The following is a 19,470-nucleotide window of genomic DNA, read 5'->3' as shown; positions in this document are numbered from 1 at the left end:
TAAGAAAATATCCCGAACTTCCTTCTTTTAACCAACAATTGTGAGAAACTGGGTCCAGTGGATGAGTAGATCAGCAGGAAAAGGGACTTGAGATTGGAAGCCCAAAACTTCAATCTCTGACCTGGTTCTCTGCCTTCCATTTCTTGTCCCCATAAGATTCTCCTCAGCACTCCTGTTCCAGGGGCAACTGCTATCTATGGTCTCCTGCTGCCTTTTGGGTCATGAACTAGGTTTTCTTGCAAAAGCATCATCTAATAAGCAAACTCTATACTTCTCTTAATGTGAAAAACTGATAGAAGAAAAAGCCTATTTGAATAAATCATATTATAATTTAATATTGTCCTGCAGGCAGTTCAATTAACTCTCAATATCAAATGGGTTTAAGTTAAGATGGTTATTTATTTATTCTCTTTTCTAATTTCCATGTGCTCCCATGTAAATTTCTTATCCCACTTTCTGCAGAATTACCATGGCAGCTGGGACCTTGTACAAAAATTCTTAAAACTGGAAGGCCTTCCCTGCTCAATACAGTGGGGCTGAGATCATTGTGCTCTCTGCGCTGCCCCTTTCCCTTTGCCAAGCTACTGTGCCGTGGAATTTCTGGAAAATTTCCTGCCGGGAGGGTTCCAGCATTTAAAAGTGACGATGGATTCTGTGTCTTTGCGAGCAATGGCATTACCGACTATGTAAGCAATGAGGAGCTGCCAAGAAGTACTCCAGAGGCAGCAGCTCTGGTGGTACATGAGTTTTGCTAACGGTGACATCGTTCAGTTTTCCCCACTTTGGGCATCATGAAGATGCCCAAGGGGAGATGAGGCAGCTGGATGCCTTCTTGAAACCTAGGCGCTTTCACGATAGCAAACTAGTAACATTGGTTGGTAACACAGTTGTCTGTACCCAGCTGTGGTTCTATAAACAGGTATGAGAGCCTACTTTTCCCCAGGTGGTACCCAGTACCAAAGGCTGGTTTCTTCCCTGCATTAACCAGACCCATTTCAGCGCTCTCTTGGTGTAAATAAAGCCCTGTGAGAAGATAGCCCAGTCTGATGCTAAGAAGTTTGCAGAGAGCCAGCTTTAAAACTATACCCCAAGAAAAGAAAAGCCCCAGACTGTGTGGGGGCCTATGGAAGTGACCACCCTAACTACAGGTAAGAGAGTTCCGACGTATTCTCGCTCCTTCAAGGTTATACAACAAGATGCTTGACCTAAGGTTTGACTATAGAATTTTTGCCTAGACAAAAGCATATTTTGACCTAGGGTGTGGTTGCTTAATATTTTAAGACGTGAGGAGGTAATTACATTTATTCGTTCTTTGCATCAGGGTAAAGAAGTCTTTTGCCTTCCTCTTTTTTTGGATTTGAGTATATAAAAAGTTTGAGTACTAAAGTTAGGGCAGATTAAGGTACTCACTGGATGCCCTCCAGAGTCTATCTGTTTTCTCTTGTCTATTTCTTTCTTAATCCTCACCCCTTCCTCCAGGTATGGACTAATAATTCAGGTGGGGCCCAAGAGCTGAGTGGAAAGAAAAAACGAGGCGGCTGCCTCAGCTTTTGAGGAGATGGGTGAACGTGAGTAAGCGCTGGCAACTGAGCCCAAGGCTAGGGCCCCTTCGCTCACCTTCACAAGAATATCTTCATGTGGAATGATTTTTTAAGCGTAAATACTCCAATGAGGACACCCTTTCTGTGGTGCCATATTTTGGGGAACATTTTGATAAGGATGACCCCCATAGGTATGTTGTGGGTATGCTGAGCACTACTTCCCTGAAGAGCTAACCCCGGCCTTCATGGGTTGCAACCACAAAACAGGAATGTTCCAGGGACTGGGAAAACTAGAGTCATTCTCTTCTGAACCAACAACAGAAACTCCATTTCTGGAATTTGGGTCTTTCCAGGCCGAGCCTGCCTTTCTGCTGAGTGGGTCTATATTGGCAGGTGGACTGTGAGTCATACTGGATACTGGACCCTGGTAGTGAGGAGATAGTTGAATAGTACTTTCCTTGGAAGGGGACCTTACAGCATATAGGCAAAGCCATCAATCAAGACAAGCAAACCTGTACCTACCCTTTCATGGAGATAGAAATCATTAAAGGTAACTGAACATTGCAAAAGAATTCTCTAGTGGACACTGTATCCTGTATAAAATGTAACTTATATAGCTGTGACTTAACTAAAAACCTAAGCTTGTCAATTATGTTATATTAATTACAAAAATATTTACTTTATTTGGTAAGATTTAGAAATTAAATTTCTCATGAAAATAGAATTTTACAAATTATATTAAAAGAAAGAACATTCTACAAGTAATTTCCTAGTTTTATAATTTGAGTTTATCTCTTTTTTTAGTTCTATGACTATTTGAATTTCTCTAAGATACTATTTAGGATGAGTATGGCTGTCACAGTTCTTAGTGATTGATTTTGTATGGTGTTACATCATTGATTTGCTCGTTTTAATATTTAAAACTTTCTTTGCTAATAACAATTTTTCAGGCAGCTTTCTTTTTGTTTGTTTGTTATGTTGTTTGAAGAGGGTTTCTCTGCATAACAGTTCTTGCTGTCCTGGGACTTGCTTTGTAGACCAGGCTGGTCTCGAACTCAATGAGATCTGCTTGCCTCTACCTCCCCAAGTGCTGGGATTCAAGGCATGCATCATTACCGCCCAGCTCAGGCAGTTTTCAGTAAGAGATATAATCTGATGACATATCAATACCTGTCTCTTCAAAACTTCATTCAGATATGTAATGTAATTCCAACAACTTCTACATATCTTTAAAATGCCCCCCAAACCAGACATTTTTATTAACTTGTTTAAGTCAGAAGTAACCATATATGTTCCTAAATCTGATGTCTTCTCTCCTCCCGTTTTACAATATAAACCAATCCGTAGTTCAGGCATTATTCAACACTCTGTAACCCAAATATTCTTAGTCAGTAATGCCTGCTTCCAAGATTCCAGTCATGAAAAGATAAGTATATATCCTGACGTCATTCTCCTTCCTGTATACCAGGTAGCGTCCAGCATCTTTTACAAGAGTTTTACCAAATCTTTATGCCTGCTGTGTGACAGATAGAAAGTTGGAGCTCACATATTTTCCAACTAATATCTAGAGAAATAAAAAATTATCTTGGAGGTACTTAACAGATGTTTATTAAATTGATATAATGTCAATAAAGAATTGACTTGATTATAACATTATCATAACTTAAATCCTTCTTGTATATAAAGAGGCAGCCCATGTAGGAAGAAAAATATGTAGAGTATGTCAATATTTTTAGAAAAGTAATCTTCAGTGTCCAGACACACACACACACACACACACACACACACACACACACACACACACACACACACACTTTAATGTTAGTTGAACACTGAATCCTGTTTTCCCAGGTTAAGTTTATTCAGTTTTTTGCATTGTATTATCCTTCATAGATGCAAAGCAATTCTGCTGCATTTGTAGGTATATTATTCCAAGTAGTTTTATTTAATTCTGGACCCTCTGCTCTTGTGAAGAAATTCATTCATTTTACCAACTTGGTTAGGTTTAGAAGATTAATGTCTCAAACAGTCATAATTTTACAAACTGTGAGAAAAGAGATTCTATTAAGAAAAAATTGTATAACTGGATCACTCTGATTCTCTGTACCCTTAGATATATGCCATACCAGGTATGCATGATATCATTAGGTGGATTTGAGTCCTTTCAAAATAAGGATAAAGTTATAGACTATATTAAATATAATTAGATTTTAAAGATATTTTATTATTTTATAGAAATAAAAACATTTTGGTATATGTTAGCTACAAATGTATACACACACACACACACACACACACACACACACACATATATATATATATATATACATATATATATATTGTTAATGTTACTTAAACCACAAGTCTATGCTGCCAACTATTAAAATATCTTGTGGGTATGCCATCTTTTACAGTGATTATTAAAGTTTCTTATTTCACTTAAAAACCTCAAGTCATTACATGTTTTGATATCTTTGTAGATGATATTTTGGTATTCTGCTGAAGTCTAACTTCAAACAGAAAGAAAAATAATTTGTTTAAAATTCTGATTTTGATTAAAGTAATAAATGACTGAGGTGACAAATTCATTTGAAATTGGATCAAGAATTATTCAACAAATTGGTATATTGACACTCTGTTCTATTTGTGTGAAAATCTGTATTATTTTCTACAGAGAACAAAATACATGCAAGTGATTCTATGAAAGTAGACGACTATGCAAATCCCTCGAGTTATTTTGTGTGTTTCTGGAGACAGGGTTTCTCTGTGTAGGCTGGTTGTACTAGAGCACGCTTTGCAGACCAGGCTGGTCTCAAACTCAGAGATCTACTGCCTCTTCCTCCCAACTACTGAAATTAAAGACTTATATACTGTGCCACACAGTACCTTGAGTTTTGATAGATTATTTTTCTATATGCTACTTCATGGAACATAATAAAGATGCATTTGTCTTCATAAAATAGTTTTTCAAACTGAAGAGAAACTAAAACATGTGATTTTTATATGTCTTATATAGAATTTCTGAGTATCACCATCTTATTTGCTGCTTCTTCAGGATATGTGTTTAGTGTTGCATGCAATACACAGCAATCAATGAACAAAGGTATTTCTTACCTGAAATGAAGTAATTGGATATATATTAACATGAGCCTCATTCCATCGTTGTCCTTTATTTCCACTTGAAGACCATAGAGGATTCTCTATTGTTGTCTGCCCTTTCAAACGTAGATAGACATTTAAAACACCTAAAATAACAATGGAATTTGATGTTGTATATTTGTGTCTGCTTCAAGTTTGTTTCTCCTCAACCACACATTTATAAATACTTAAAATTAAATCCTGTAGAACATTCTAGTGTCTACTCCTCTCTTTCTGTTCTTATCTTGCTATCATGGAGTGTCCTATTTTCTAGAAACTAAATGATACCTTATATTGTTAAAATGGCTTTGCAGTGAAGGTTAAAGTTTTTGAGGTGGACAGGCTGTCCTAGATTATTTCAGTAGGTTCTAAATGCTTTGGATCAGGACCAAAAAAATATTTTGCTTCAGGAGGGAAGACAGGCTAGTGATGAATGTTATCTCCTCCTGAAGATAGGGAATATAGCTACAAGTCAAAGAATATGAACTAGAAGAGGCAAGAAAATAGATTTTTTCCCCAGAATTCCCAAAAGGATATTGTTATTGATTTTAACACCACAATGTTTGAGTATTTAATTTGCATTTTGTTTTCCAGAACCGTAAGATAAAATGCATCAATCCTATTTTAAGCCCAGTTTTTTTTTTTTTTGTGGTTTGCTGTTTATTACGTCAGCAGTGGAGAGGCAACACAGTATTTACTCATGTACTAAATGGCCCCCACACTAATTTGGCCTTCATTTTGACTTCTATTATCATTTAGTATCTGTTTTATTTTTAAAAATAAAATATCATTTATTTTCATCTAAGTCGTATTTTCCATCTAAAGTATTGAACATAAAATAGATAGCTTTTTATTTCATCATTTAATATGTCTAATTTTGTGTCTTGTACAGAAAAGTGAAAAGTAATGATGATAATAGAATTGATACAATGTAATGTATGTTAGGGACTTGTGCATTTAAGGGATTAATCTTCTCAGGAGCTCTATAAAGTACTTACTGCAATTATCCCACATTACAGATGAGAATAGTTATAGGGCTTAAGTGATTTTCCCTAAGTAATGTAACAAGAAAATAGCAGGGGCAGGCTTTAAACTCAGAGTTTAAATTTTATGTCTTTTGATGATGCTATCAATATTTGAATAGAGATCATTAAGAACACCAACTACATTGAAATGATATATTGCATTACTATGCTAAACAAAGATCATGTTGTAAGAATACAATTTACATGATAATAGGTGAAACTTCTTTTGTCTTAAGGTCTATTCATTTAGTTTTATAGGTGAAAATAATGTATGCTTATTCATCTATACACTTAGGTGGATTTTTATTGTTCTACCTTTCTTCTTGTTTTCATATACTACTTCAAGAATTTCTATATTTTCTTTTTAAATGTAATGGATATTTACAGATTTCTACACAAAAACATTTTATCGTGTGGTACTTTAATTTCTACACTGCGTATTCTTTTTTTCTAATGAGTCCACCCATTATCCAGCTGCTATAGTTTACCTCCCACACTCTTTTATAACTTCTGTTTCTCCTCTTCGTATCTAGTTTCTGCTTTTTCTTCACTCATTGTTCTATCATTCACCATTTTTCTTTCCTGAATTTCATATTTTAATGTATATTAATAAAAACTGCAATGTACTTAAATGTAAGTGCATCTTTTTCAACAGATATGCTTCTGTGTTCTGCCCCTAACTCTCTTCCACTCTCCCACCTGGATCTCTTATTCTCTCTTCATCTCCATCCTCAAATTCTTTATGCCTTTGTCTTCAATGTAAAGCAATCCTGTAGCATTTTTCCCCCAAGAGCACGTTTAGTACTTCCCTTCTAATTTTTTCATATGGAAGCAAAACATAGTATTTTAATTAAACTAAAAGAGAATTGATCTTGTTGACATAGTGATAAATGGATTAGTTAAATATTAAGAATGATAGTAATTTTTAGATACGATCATTATAATTAACAAATAGTGAAGGCTACAAACCTGTAAGAATTTGAGGTTATAATTTACTTAAGTGAAACACATATTATTATATACTAATAAGTGTTCCAGGCTAGATCTGAAATGCCCCACAATGGCATCTATGCCAATGGCTTAGTTTTCAGTGCAGTGTTCAGAGTTATGAATTCCTGGAAGTGAATAAATGAACATTAGAATTTTGACCTAATATATGAATGACTCATACGTGATGAAATTACTGGAAGGTGAGGAAAGAGACTAACAGATAAGAGTCTGGATATATGGAGTGGGTCACGGGGGTCCGCTGCAGAAAGAGATGTCTTGTACAAATCCCTTCCTCTCCCCATCTCTCTGTGATTACAAGCCACCATGAGGTGAGTAGCTTTCTTCCAGCTTGACCCTCCCTCATGTTTCTGCTTTACCACAAGTCTTCAAACACAAAGTCAAGTGACCCTACACAGAAGATTTTAAATCAGAAACCAAGACAAATCCTTCCTCTCCCAAGTGATTTATTTTACATGTTTTGTGACAGGAAGAAAAAAACTGACTAACAGTGATATTATTATATGAAAAATTGCATGACATTGTCCCAGAGTTTAATAGAGCGTTTCTTGTTAGGAGACACACCCTGCTGTGACCATCTTTGCAATTTCTTAATTAACAAATTTTCAATATGTACATTAAATTCACATTTTAGTTATTTTGTTTATTTCTGTTATTTTATTATTGAATAGATCTTCTATGAAAAATATTTTTGCCCATATATAAACAGTAGCGATCTAAATCAAATCAGAGTTAAAATAAGATTTAGAATAAACAAGAAGAGCTGTAATTAATTGTGGCTAGATAATATTTTAAAGGGAAAATACTTGTTTTACAAGAAAAAAGATAATATAATTTATTGAAAGATGGTTTCCACCTGTGTTAAAATTTAAACACCTTCTTACATAGGTGCCTCCAATTATCTTATTGTCTCCAAGAAAAATACAAACTGTTTCTTAGCTGGTATATTTCTGAGATGATGCCTAAAGCTCATAAATAAACAAAAGACTCGCCCCCTAGCATTTCCCATGTTAGTTCCTAAGACAGAACCTGCTGTCAAAAGACATTTATCCCTATTCTAGGTTACCTTGGTCAACAAAATTAGAACTTGTGCAACAGAATAAAGAGAGCTCCTTGGGAGCTGTTAGAGGCAGCAGAGCTGATTCAGCACGTTATTATTTTATTACAGTAAAAATTTCAACGTGCATATGATGGATTGTGTTAATACCCTTTAAAAGCAATTTTTAATCCTCAGAGAGATGGTTTATGCTTGAGTAGGCATCAGATGTCAGAATATATGAACTTAGCCATCCCGAAGGATCTAATGTTACGTAATTCTAAAATAAAAGTTAGAAATAACTATATAAATCATAGATTTCTCTTCCTTGACTCCCAGCTATCAAAGGCTAAATGACCTTAGTTGTTTTATATTACAGATAATGACTAAAATTCGGGCTTCTTGTTTTGCAATATCTACCACTTATATTTAATATCATTTCATCTAAATTACTATATAAACACAATTTTCATAAACATTATTTACCATCACGATTACCTAGTTGTCATCTTTAAGTCTTCACATAATTGTCTCATGATTATTTAACTATAAACTATATTAGCTGTTTTAAGAAACAATTTAATGACACATCTTAAAATGTACATTTATTTTTACCATAGATACTTGCAATTGAGAAGTTTGTCTGAATTAATTTGTAATTTGGCTTGTTCTAAGATCTGGCTATCAGTTGCATATAGATAGCATTTTTATTATAATCAGTAACATAGATTCATTCATTGAAGTTTCACATCCTTTGGAAAGATGAGAATGCTGGAAAATTATCTGACTCCAGGCAAGATCTATGTATATTGATAGGCAATTGTTAGCATCATTTGTTTTATGCACACATACAAAGTAAGAAATTAGGAAGTCGTTATTTCCTGCTTGAATAGAGATGGCTGCATTGATACTATTTTTCTACATGCAATTGCAACAATATCTTAAACCAAAAAGTCAGGTCAATTTCTCTTGTCATTACCATGCCTCTGGCATCTAGTGGAATTTATACCATATTTTTTTTTCAGGTGGTGCTCTGTTCAGACCTTCTACCACGCTATTTCAGGTTCCTTATTTGCATCTTCTGGCTCTTCATTTCTAACCCTCCCCTGGAACAGTGTTCTCCAATCTCACACTTTAGTGTATTCTGATTCTCACATTTGCCACTTTTTGCTTTTGCTTTCTCTTACTTACTTCTACTGATGGGTGCTGTTTGTTCTAACTTTACAGAAAAAGTTTTAAGTTAATGTGGCTGTCCTGGTGTTTATTGTTCACCCACAGTATAGGCCTGTTATACATTTGGTTGAATATACTTTCTTTAATTTAGTAGTTTATTATGTTAAACCCCTGAAAAGCCATTTGATTAATAGGAAGCATTTGCCATAATTCTCTATTATCTTCTATAAAATTCTAAATAGGACTAAGCACCCACCTCATGCAATTAGTCCTGATTAATTCGGTAAGTGAATGAAGTAATCAAGAGCAAAAAAAAAAAATAAGTCCTTTCAATAAAGTGAGTTTAAATGTTTGTTACATTGGATAAGAAGAAAAACCAGTTAATTTTTTCAACCATTATTTCTATTGATGAAATGGTATTATTTATCTACTATAGATCACATACTTAACTTCGTTTAAATATACTGGGCTCTACTAAACACATCTAAGGGTTCATTTTCAGTGCATGTTAAAGAAGTGGCTATGGGCAATGCACATTATACACAAGTACGGAAATGCCATAACAAAATACTTTATATAATTAATATAAAAATAACATTTAGAAATAATAATATATAAGAGAAAGATAATTTCAGAGATTGTTTGTGACATCAAAACAAGTATTAAAAATAAATGCATGGCATTAAGTGTTACTTGTAGTTTTTAATTAGAGTGTCTGTGATAACTGTTTTTAATAACATTTATAGATAGGAAGCAAAAAAATAGCTAGACTCTACCCATATTTCCTACTCTAAATACTTATCATTTAGGAAGGTAGTTTACTGAATGAATGCCATATGATGCTATCAATTGTTAAATATAAACAGGTTTTCATTTCAGTCATTGACTTATTCTTAACAGATACCAGTTATTACCAAATTACTACAGTATAGTTGCTATTATTTAATATTCAAATGAAGAATTTTTAGCATCTTGTTGTAGTTCCTAAAATAGTCATGGAACTTAATTTTGAGAATTCACCAATGTAAAAGAATTTTTCAATATTTTATTTATATTTTCAAAATTTGTGTCTTCCTGGTTGTCTGTATTTGCACCCTGTTATGAAGCTGGACATAGAGGCATTGAATCTCTTGACATTGGACTAGAGTCAATTCTGAGTGACCTGCTGGGGGTGCAAGGAACCCAACTCTTGCCATCTTAACCTTTGAGCCATCTCTCCAGCTGGAGAAAAATATAAAATAGTATGTTTTACATGCGTCCGATTTATTCGTGATCATATACTTGTGCCCCATACAATTAAGAGAAATACTGTCTCTGAACATAACTAGAAACAAAAGGCAATCTCCAAAAACCAGTCAAAATATAGTCACTTTTCACTGTTTTCTGTACAAAGACATTTATATCACTATTTTAAAATATTAGAATTGCAGCATATCACATAGTCCAAAAACATTAATATCCACTTCATGTGAAAGAATAATTCAGTGACTGTAGAGATGGCTCAGAGGTTAAGAGCACTGACTGCTCTTCCGGAGGTCCTGAGTTCAATTCCCAGCAACCACGTGGTGGCTCACAGCCATCTATAGTGAGATCTGGTGCCCTAAATAAACAAATCTTTAAAAAAAAGAAAGAATAATTCAAGGCACTTTTTATAAAGAGAAAGATAATAAGACATTAACCCCATATCCTTAAATGCTATTTCTACATTAAGTTAGATCATCATAGGACAGCATATCTGAATCACAACATTTTGGACACAATTTAATTTTCTTATGCAAATGGTTTATGAATGTGTGTGCTTTTATTTAAAAATGTGTTATATAAGCTGCCTGTGATACTACATCACATGTGATAGTTTTCCCCATATTTTGTGTTACTCACCAGAGCCCTAGATATAAATTCACTGGGGGACAATAATTAACACATTATTTTCTTATTTGTACAATGCAAGAAGTTTTCTTGAACTATCTTCCACTTCCTGTCTGCATTCCTTATCCTTTCTCTTGTTATTCTTTTAATACAAACAAACGGCACTGTAGCTACTTTAGGCCATCTTTTAAACCTATTAAGCACTTTTTGTTCTCAAGAATCACATATAACTACATCTTGGTTATTGTTCTCGGGAAGACAGCAGAGGGACAAGCTTCAATGTGACAAATGCAGGTATTTGCAGCAGGAGCCATGAAAACAAAGGGAGCGGAGAGGGAGGGCTGACAACAAACACTGAAGATGTCCTTCAGCTGTAATCTCAAGGGAAATACAAAGGTGGCAGATGGTTAAGAAAGGGAAAATGTGTTAACTCTATCCCATAGCCTTAAAATATATTTATTTGTAAGTGAATATTTATTGCATTTATAGGTTATTTATTAATCTAATATTTCTACTCAGGCTACCATGCCCTGGGAAGAGCTACTGCTTCTGCAGCCCTCATGAAGCACAGTTTGGCAGGAAGAAGGTCAGAGGCTACGAAACTCCACAGAATCTGAAGTGTTTTGAATGTGAGTAGAACAGACTGTCCTTGCTTGTACAGCCAAGTCTTCTGATGCTGTGGAACAACATTGCCATCTACGAAGCTGTCATTCAAGAACTCATTCAAGAATAGTTGAGTTTCAAAATAAAGTTTTTAAAAATGTCTAATACTGGGTTAAGTATACAGTGTTGTGTTGGTCTGCGATACATGGGCACCCTTGCCCTACACGGCTATAGGTTACAGGTGTGAGAGGCCACGGAGGGATAAGTTCTTGAGACTTTTATGTTACAAGTTTTAAAGCATGAATTTCATCGTGGGCTAGGGAGAGGGTGGAAATGAGGAATTTCAGTCTGCATTGTTTGCTTAAAGTCATAAGATTTTGACTGAACTTCTCCTTCCCAGCTTGAGACACATTTCAGAGTCCCAGGGACTTTTAGGTCCTCGCTCCAGCCTCTCCACCTATCAAGTTTGACTCCATTTTGCTTTCTTCTAAAACTGTCCATTCTTGGAGCATGCACTTCAGATTTACTTTAGAGAAAAGATGAGACTTTCACGTTGCCTGCTGTTCTTGGTAGCAGAAACGCATCAAAAGCCATGTTCTTACATAGTTATTTTTTCTCACCTCAGTGAAATTGGAATTAAGTCCCTTCTTTAGGACTAATTCTATTATCGAGGTATTACATTTCTACCTTTTCATAAAAATTTCTTTCCCGTGGATTTACAGTATCTGTTAACTTTTCTTTCTCAAATCAGATCCTCTGTGTGCCCACATCTCTTTATTGTCATTTCTTCATCATTGAGGTTATTATAATCACAGAAGAATAACTCATTCATTAATTCTTTTTCCTTTCCTCTCTGTGCCTTCATAGTGAAATCGGATTTCCAGAGGCAGAACCTTGTTTAATTCTCAGCAAACTCAAAGGACTTATTCATAAATGCATTCTGTATTTTACCTCTAATTTTCTGGGACAGTGTGAAGCTTCTAGCTCACATTTTTTTTTATTTATCAAACTTCTACCATATTTAGTGATTTTAATGCAATAAAGTTTCTTTAGGATTTCAGGGGTTCCTTCAATTAATTAAGAATTATCTCACTAAAAATTAGTTCATTAAAAAGTAGCTCACTAGGAGACACAGAAATGTTAATACATATATATATGTAATCAACGTGATGATTAATTTTAGTTGTCAGTTTGACATCACTTAGAGTCACCTGGGATAAAAGTCTTGATGAGGGACCATCTTGATCAGATTGGCCTGTAGGTGTGTCTTTTAGGTGGTTATCTTAAAGAAGTTAATTGATATAGGATGACCCAGCCTACTGTGAGGGGACACTTGCTTAGCCAGGGATTCTAAACTGTAAGGATAAGAGTGGAGAAACTGAACTGATTATAAAAAGAAAATCAGCATATATGGATATTTTTCTCTCTGCTTGATATTGTGGGTGTCATGTGACGGGCTGTCTCAAGATTCTGATCTTGTCGCTTCCTCACAGGGCTGGAAAATAATCTAAACTTGTGAACTAAAATAAGTCCTATCTTCCTGCAATGAGTTTGTCAGGGTGTCTTATCCCAGCAACAGAAATCAAGCTATATAGATACATCATCTACATATACGTTAACCTTTAAACCATAGCAGATAGGGTGTTTGATTGGAAAATTCTTTTCTCAATTTTGATAAAGCATCTAACAAACCCACAATTGTACCAGTCTGGCCGACAGCCTTTAAATTGCTCCTTTAAGCTAAACCTAATATGAATATTCTTCTGCAATTCTTTTTTCTGGGGTAGGGGCTTAGTTATGATAATTAAAATAAATCAAAACAATGTAAAGCCACTTTGGTGAGTACTTTATAAATGTTTTCAGCATTCATTTCTTCTCTCTGTTATCTCTTACTTGCTTTGAAGGAAACTAGCTCCATAATATAGGACAGCTCAGTAGAGATAGATATTCACTCCCAAACCCAAAGGCATCCTTTGGATAACAGCCTGCAAAGCATTAGCATCCTAAGGCCTGAAGGCAACATATAATTGGCAATTTAATGAGGAGCCTCCTAAACTAAATCTTGAAAATAGACTGGATTCCTTTTTTGTTTTTTCTTTGGAGCTTGATCTAGAACTAGATCTTGTAGACCAGGCTGGCCTCAAACTAACAGAAATCTGCCTGCCTCTGCCTCCTGAGTGCTGGCATTAAAGGCATGTTCCATCACCACCTGGCTCCTTTCTTGTTACACTAATAACAACTTCACAAAATGATACTGAGTCCCGGATACCTAGGTAAACTATGTGCATTCTCATGATCCGCAGACACCATGAGAGAATAGTTCAGTTTAAATCACAGTTTTTTAGTGTTTTTTTGTTTTTGTTTTTAACAGGTTGTAAATTAATCATGTAGCAATGGCTAAACATAACATATCAGATTTTCTTAAGTGTATCTCTTTATTTTTGTATTGTTAGAAACTGCTGATTCTCAATATGTTACCTGTTATCCAGTTAAGATTGCAACACTTCATCAGAATTAATCAAAACATAGTAAATGAAATTGGGATATGATACATCCAGAAAAAACTCATTTTGGAATTGTATTTTTAAAAGGAATCCACACAACCATTAATATTATTTGCAAAATGAGTCACTGTAGTTATATTAAGTTTACAGATAGATGGGGGTCTGAGTTAATGTGCCAAGATAGTAAACATACCTCAAAAATGATGCAGCTTCAATTCTAGATTATTCCAATAAGGTGAATGCCAACACACGGAGTGTATGTCTTTTTCCTTGCTTTCCCAAAGTACGTGACATTTATGATTATATTATTTTTCAGTTAATTATGTATGCAATACATTTTTTTTGCCTGTGAATTATACCCTAATTAAATTAAATCTATATCTTAATTAAAATGCTTTATTGCTAAAGTACACTAACAATCACCAGCCTGCACAGAAATTTTTGCTGGCACAAGAACCTATCTTGATGGCTGTTAACTGAGCAGTATGGTGGTTTTAGAAGGTTGGGTGGCAAAGTCAATGTCTTAAAATAGATGGCAGCAAAGTTTGCCACAATGATTGATGTTTTCTTTGACAGAGGATTTCTGGGCAGAAAGCAAGGCTATTTGATAGCCCTTGGTTCACAGTAGAATCTTCTCAAAATTAACATCAATCCAAGCAAACCTTTTCACCCTTTTACTGACTAAGCTTAAGACGCTGATTGCTTACGTTCTTTGTTGTCATTCCAACATTCTTCAGAGGCTCTTCAGCAACAGAATAGCGTATTTCACCTAATAAACTAATTTCTGTGAAGCGGCGCCTCCTGTGGCAGAAGCCACATATCTGCGGTGAGTCCTTTTCAGAACTTCAATTGACTGCGAGCATCGGACAAAATGAAGCCTGGCAGCTGAAGACTTCTGAAACAATTGTTCCTGGGCACCAAGTTTACATTTTTTCATGTCCTCCAGAATGGATGTATAAATACATAGATAGTGGACAGAAAATTACCTTTCACTATCGGCTCTTGGCTGGACAGGTGCATTGTCATTGAGCAGTAATACTCTCAAAGGACTAGCTTTTCTTTTTATAGCTGACCTTTACTGTGAGTTTAAAAACTTCAATAAACTATTTTCTAAACACATGTGCTACCACTCAGCATGTCTTAATCCATTTATAGAACACAGGGACAGTAAAATTAAAATTCATAATCTCCCTAGGAATCTCAGGATGGTATGTGACCCTTGGCTTCAGTGTGAAGTCGCCAGCTCTATTAATTCTTTAGTCCTAATGTGGGTGTTATTCTGACCTTTAAATCCAGGTGCTAAATTAACCTCTCTAGCTATGAAAGTCCTTCATGCATTTTTACTCTGTGGAACCCTGAGTGCTCTACATTGAAAGCTTGCTTTTAATGTACTCATCTTCCTTATTCACTTTTTGAAAAATCCTCTGAAAAACATGCTGCCATTTTTTAAACCAGCACTAGTTTCACGCTGAACTATGATCTTTGTCATTGTGCTACAGGGACAGTTTCTTACCTTAAATCTCATAACTCAACTACTTTCAAAATCCTTTTACTGGTTCCTTACATGCTCCTAGTCATTAAAGAGTTGTAAAGAATTAAAGTCTCATTCTGTGTTCCTCTTTGACCTAACAGGTTGCTCTACCTGGTTTGATCTAACGGACTATGAATCAGCACTAAGCCCAGCTTGTTTACATGGAATTTGTAAGCTCATGAAGCAGAACTTTTGACGTCTCAAGGGGCTTTTTCTTTCTGCATTGATAACGTGGTAGTGGTTTGCTTCGACAAGCTTAGCACAGTGTAACCTACCTTTTCAAGCCTTCCTCTCTAGGCTCTATCACTTCTAATTCTGGTAAAAAGCAAGAGGCATGAGAACCTTTCACTTGAACCTTCACAGGCCACTTTAGGATTATTGATTGACCTAGATCCGTCAGGAGTTGGGGCTCGTGGCCTAAGGAAGCTAGAGGAGAGGAATAGATGGAGGAGGAACAGCCTGCCAAAGTAGCAGGCAGGGCACCATCTTTGGGAGCATCGTTTCTGATGACTTCAAATAGAGTCGTTTCATCAAAGACAATGGACCATTGATCATTAAAACAGATACAGTAAGACTAAGAAAATTTCAAATGTTTTGATTGTTAGCAAAATTCCACACAAGCAGAAGGACTGATAGAATTCCTGCTGTAGGACAACAGGACTCAGAAATGTGCAGAATATACCTGACAAGAAAGACACTTTCCCCTGATCCTTTTGCCAAGGCTACTAACTGAGCAGAATTTCAAATATGTGTTAGGATGTTGCAAGCCCACAGACAAATCATCTTGGAGCATCTTTAACACTACTCTGAATAGCCACTTATTGCTGTCCTTTTACATGACCTAATATCTTACAGCAATCAGATCAGTCCCTGAGTATGTATGAACAGAAACCTAGTTTATAAGCAACTGAAGGGTCAAGAGTTGCTGTCAGAGGGTGTCTGAGACCAATAGAAGAGACTCCCTTGCTTTACCAAAGCCCACCATTTAATATTTCTACAAATGTTTTTAAAAGTACCTTGATTTGTCCTGTTACTATAAAGGCATCATCAAACTGTTATGGCTTTGGGACAGGAATATGGAAAAATCTAAATCGGTGTTCTTGGGCCAGGGTCACTCATATTGAACCAAGAATAAACAACATCTCCTCTTTGAGGGGAGAACTGCGTGTTTATATCAACACAAACTCAGTTCAGGGTTGCCCAAACTTTCCATTTCTAAATAATGCAGTATTTGTGAGACTCAAAAAAGAAAATATGACAAAACCAGGCATGCCTACATTCCAGCTGGCTCTAGTTTAATGCACAGCCTAGGACAGTAAATGTACTTAAAATTTTAGCAAACTTTGTGCCTGTTCTTTGCTTAGAAGACACACGTATTAAACCTGGAACATAACCTGCTACTTTTGAGCATCAGATTAAACTGAGAAATGACAACAAGCTCAAATGATAAAAATTTACTCAGAAGAAAAAAATCCAATGTCACTGATAGTTTGAATAAGAGCAGGGGAAACACTGATGATTATTTGCTAAGAATGAAGGGAAAGAAGTGGAAGTTAGATGCTTGTCAGAAGCAGTTTGCATCCCATAAACATAGAGACAATTTCAAATGGAATCACAAAAGTGCTGGTTTCACGAATCAAATGCATATACATTTTGTCATATATATTATGACATACTTGATTTTTTGTATCTGTTTCTAAGTAAATTATGAAAGGCTAAAGGAAGTTTTAAAAATATATTTTGAAATGATAGTGAGTAAAATAGACAAGATAAACTGAAAAGAAAAATTATATCTGAGCTAATTCCACTCTTAATATCTTCTGACAATAAATGAGGGGAGTAAGAATTTTGAGATAAATCATTCATTTCCTAGTTAATATAGAGTAAGACCATGGTCACTCATCCCAAAGCTCTCATAGCACTTTTCCTGTGTCTGTTTCATACCCCAATGATATTAGTCATCCCTGTAGTATTTACTTCCATAGTCAGAAATGCTGGCTTTTGATTGGTAGAGTCTGTGATAAATCACTGTGACTACCAACTGACTGTCCCATACTTTGCTCAACTTTCATGACCCCCAATAAGTCTTCCTGCAGAGCAGTGACTGGGTTCAGCTTCCTAGGTTGAATTATGACTTCACTATTTGCTGTGTGTTGGGCATGGTAACCAAAGCTCTGTATTTCAGCGTCTTTATCTGAGATAGAAGGCAATTATCTTAACAAGTCCAAATGAATATTGTGAAAATTAAAAGAAATAACAACAAAGTGCCCTCTACCATGACTATTTGGGTATTGAAGGAACAGGGGACTATTTTCTGTTACATCAGAGAAGGTGGTGATTATGGTCTTATAAATCCAAAATAGAGCTTCCAAAGACAGGAATTATTGTTCCCATTTTGCATATGAGGGGGCTAAGAACATGCATTCAGAGTGATTTCTGCAAAGTCTTAAGGTGACTGTGTGCTCTGTGTGCTTCTACTGTAGTATTCCTTGTGTTTGTTGTGTTTAAGAATGCGGCACTTTTCATTTTACTTGCTATCTACCCAGGCTTGTCACTTGCTGCTGGACTGAGAAGAACACGGGTGTACTTCCGACATGAGAGTGAGTGAACAGCATGGTTGATCCACCTACGCTAACCTCATGATGTTCACCTTTCTTCACTGTGAACAATGGGCTGTGATGCTCACTTTTACCATGAGAGTAGCAGCTTAAACAATATGGTAGCTGGGATATGCACTATGTGACTAGTTTAGTAGTTTATGCAAGTGCATATCCACATTGTTTCTGTTAGTACATATCAAGACTGTAGGGGCACCCTTGCTTTCACGATTGGCGAGTGTGTTAGTTCTACCTTACTACTCACAAGGGACGGGCTGCCTGACTCAGGATCCAGAAGGGCAATGGTACTCACAGTCGCAGGCTCTTGTCTGAGTGTCTGAATTGTGTGATGGGAGGACACTTGTGGGGTCTTGCCTAGCAATCTCTAGGCAAGTCATGAAAGTTAATTATGGTATTCTCTGACTAAAGCTGTCTTCTTGGAGTGAGTGAACTTTTATTGGAATCGTCAAACAGGAAATAGAACATTTTGTTATCTTACCTATATGCTGCCCATACATGTGGTAGAAGAAACTGAAACAATATGCAGTGTTTGTGGGTCCATATGGATTTTTGGGAGCTATGCTGAATACTGGGCTGAGAAGTCGAGCCTTTTCACCTTCTAGTCTGGGTCGCGATGTTTCAATGTACATATAAAAACCTGGAAGTCGGAGAAGCCAATGTTGAAGCACATTCTTATGAAGAAACATAAAATATCCTCGTGACATTTCAGAGCTTGGATCCAAAATAAAAGTTGATAACATGGTTTACAACTCATTTATAAAATCTACATAGTTCCATATAATTAATCATTTTAACAGAAAAAAACCACATGCAGAACTGAGAGAAATGATAATTTTAGAGATGAATTAGTACAAAATCTGATCTTTCAACTACGTTTATCACTAAGATGTGAAAAAAATACTAATGACCGTAATCTTTGCTCATTATCTGAATTTCTGTTAGTATGCCTGAGATATAAAATTTTACTCTATGATTCTCAAATGCATAGCTCACGACACACGTGTACTGTGCCTTAAGAACATTTCCAGTTCTCCAGTTGCACACAACTCTGGAAACCTTCCTACCTTCTTTGGAACCGCTGCGATCTGCATTGGGCCCCGTGTTAGGAGTGTATTTCGTATTTCTTGTCGCTGTACTTTGTTTTGTCCAGTCAAAATTATCAGTATCATCTTGGGTGAACAAACAAATATTACCATCTTCAAATCCACAGTGAAACTCTCCTGTTTATAGATTTTGATTAAAGTAATAAATATTAATTAAAGAGCATTGTAACATTTTATTAGAAAAATTTCAAATATTACAATGTAATAATAGCATAGTAATGATATCCCAGCCTTAATAGCACAATTATCACTAAATATAGAACTATTATAATTTTGTTGTAAAAGAGTAATGATTTTATTAGCTTATTTTAATTTTACAAA

At 35.6% G+C, this 19,470-nt stretch overlaps 1 protein-coding gene and 1 pseudogene across 5 annotated transcripts in view; one reads left to right on the top strand and one right to left on the bottom strand.

The window, feature by feature from the left end:
- Positions 1-19,470, bottom strand: part of Mdga2 (MAM domain containing glycosylphosphatidylinositol anchor 2) — a 716,330-nt gene that overhangs the window by 10,906 nt on the left and 685,954 nt on the right. For all 5 annotated transcript variants that reach the window (XM_075947276.1, XM_075947279.1, XM_075947278.1 and 2 more), the window contains 3 exons: positions 19,111-19,266; positions 18,525-18,683; positions 4,656-4,786 (listed from right to left, as the gene is read on the bottom strand). In XM_075947276.1, the coding sequence (XP_075803391.1) occupies positions 4,656-4,786; positions 18,525-18,683; positions 19,111-19,266 (446 nt within the window). The remainder of the gene's footprint in view (positions 1-4,655; positions 4,787-18,524; positions 18,684-19,110; positions 19,267-19,470) is intronic.
- On the top strand, positions 470-2,099 carry LOC142835201 (elongation factor 1-gamma pseudogene; annotated as a pseudogene).

The sequence above is a fragment of the Microtus pennsylvanicus genome, chromosome 14, assembly GCF_037038515.1.
Source record: "Microtus pennsylvanicus isolate mMicPen1 chromosome 14, mMicPen1.hap1, whole genome shotgun sequence".
In the NCBI taxonomy this organism is placed as follows: Eukaryota; Metazoa; Chordata; class Mammalia; order Rodentia; family Cricetidae; genus Microtus; species Microtus pennsylvanicus.
This window is presented reverse-complemented; position numbering and strand designations above follow the sequence as displayed.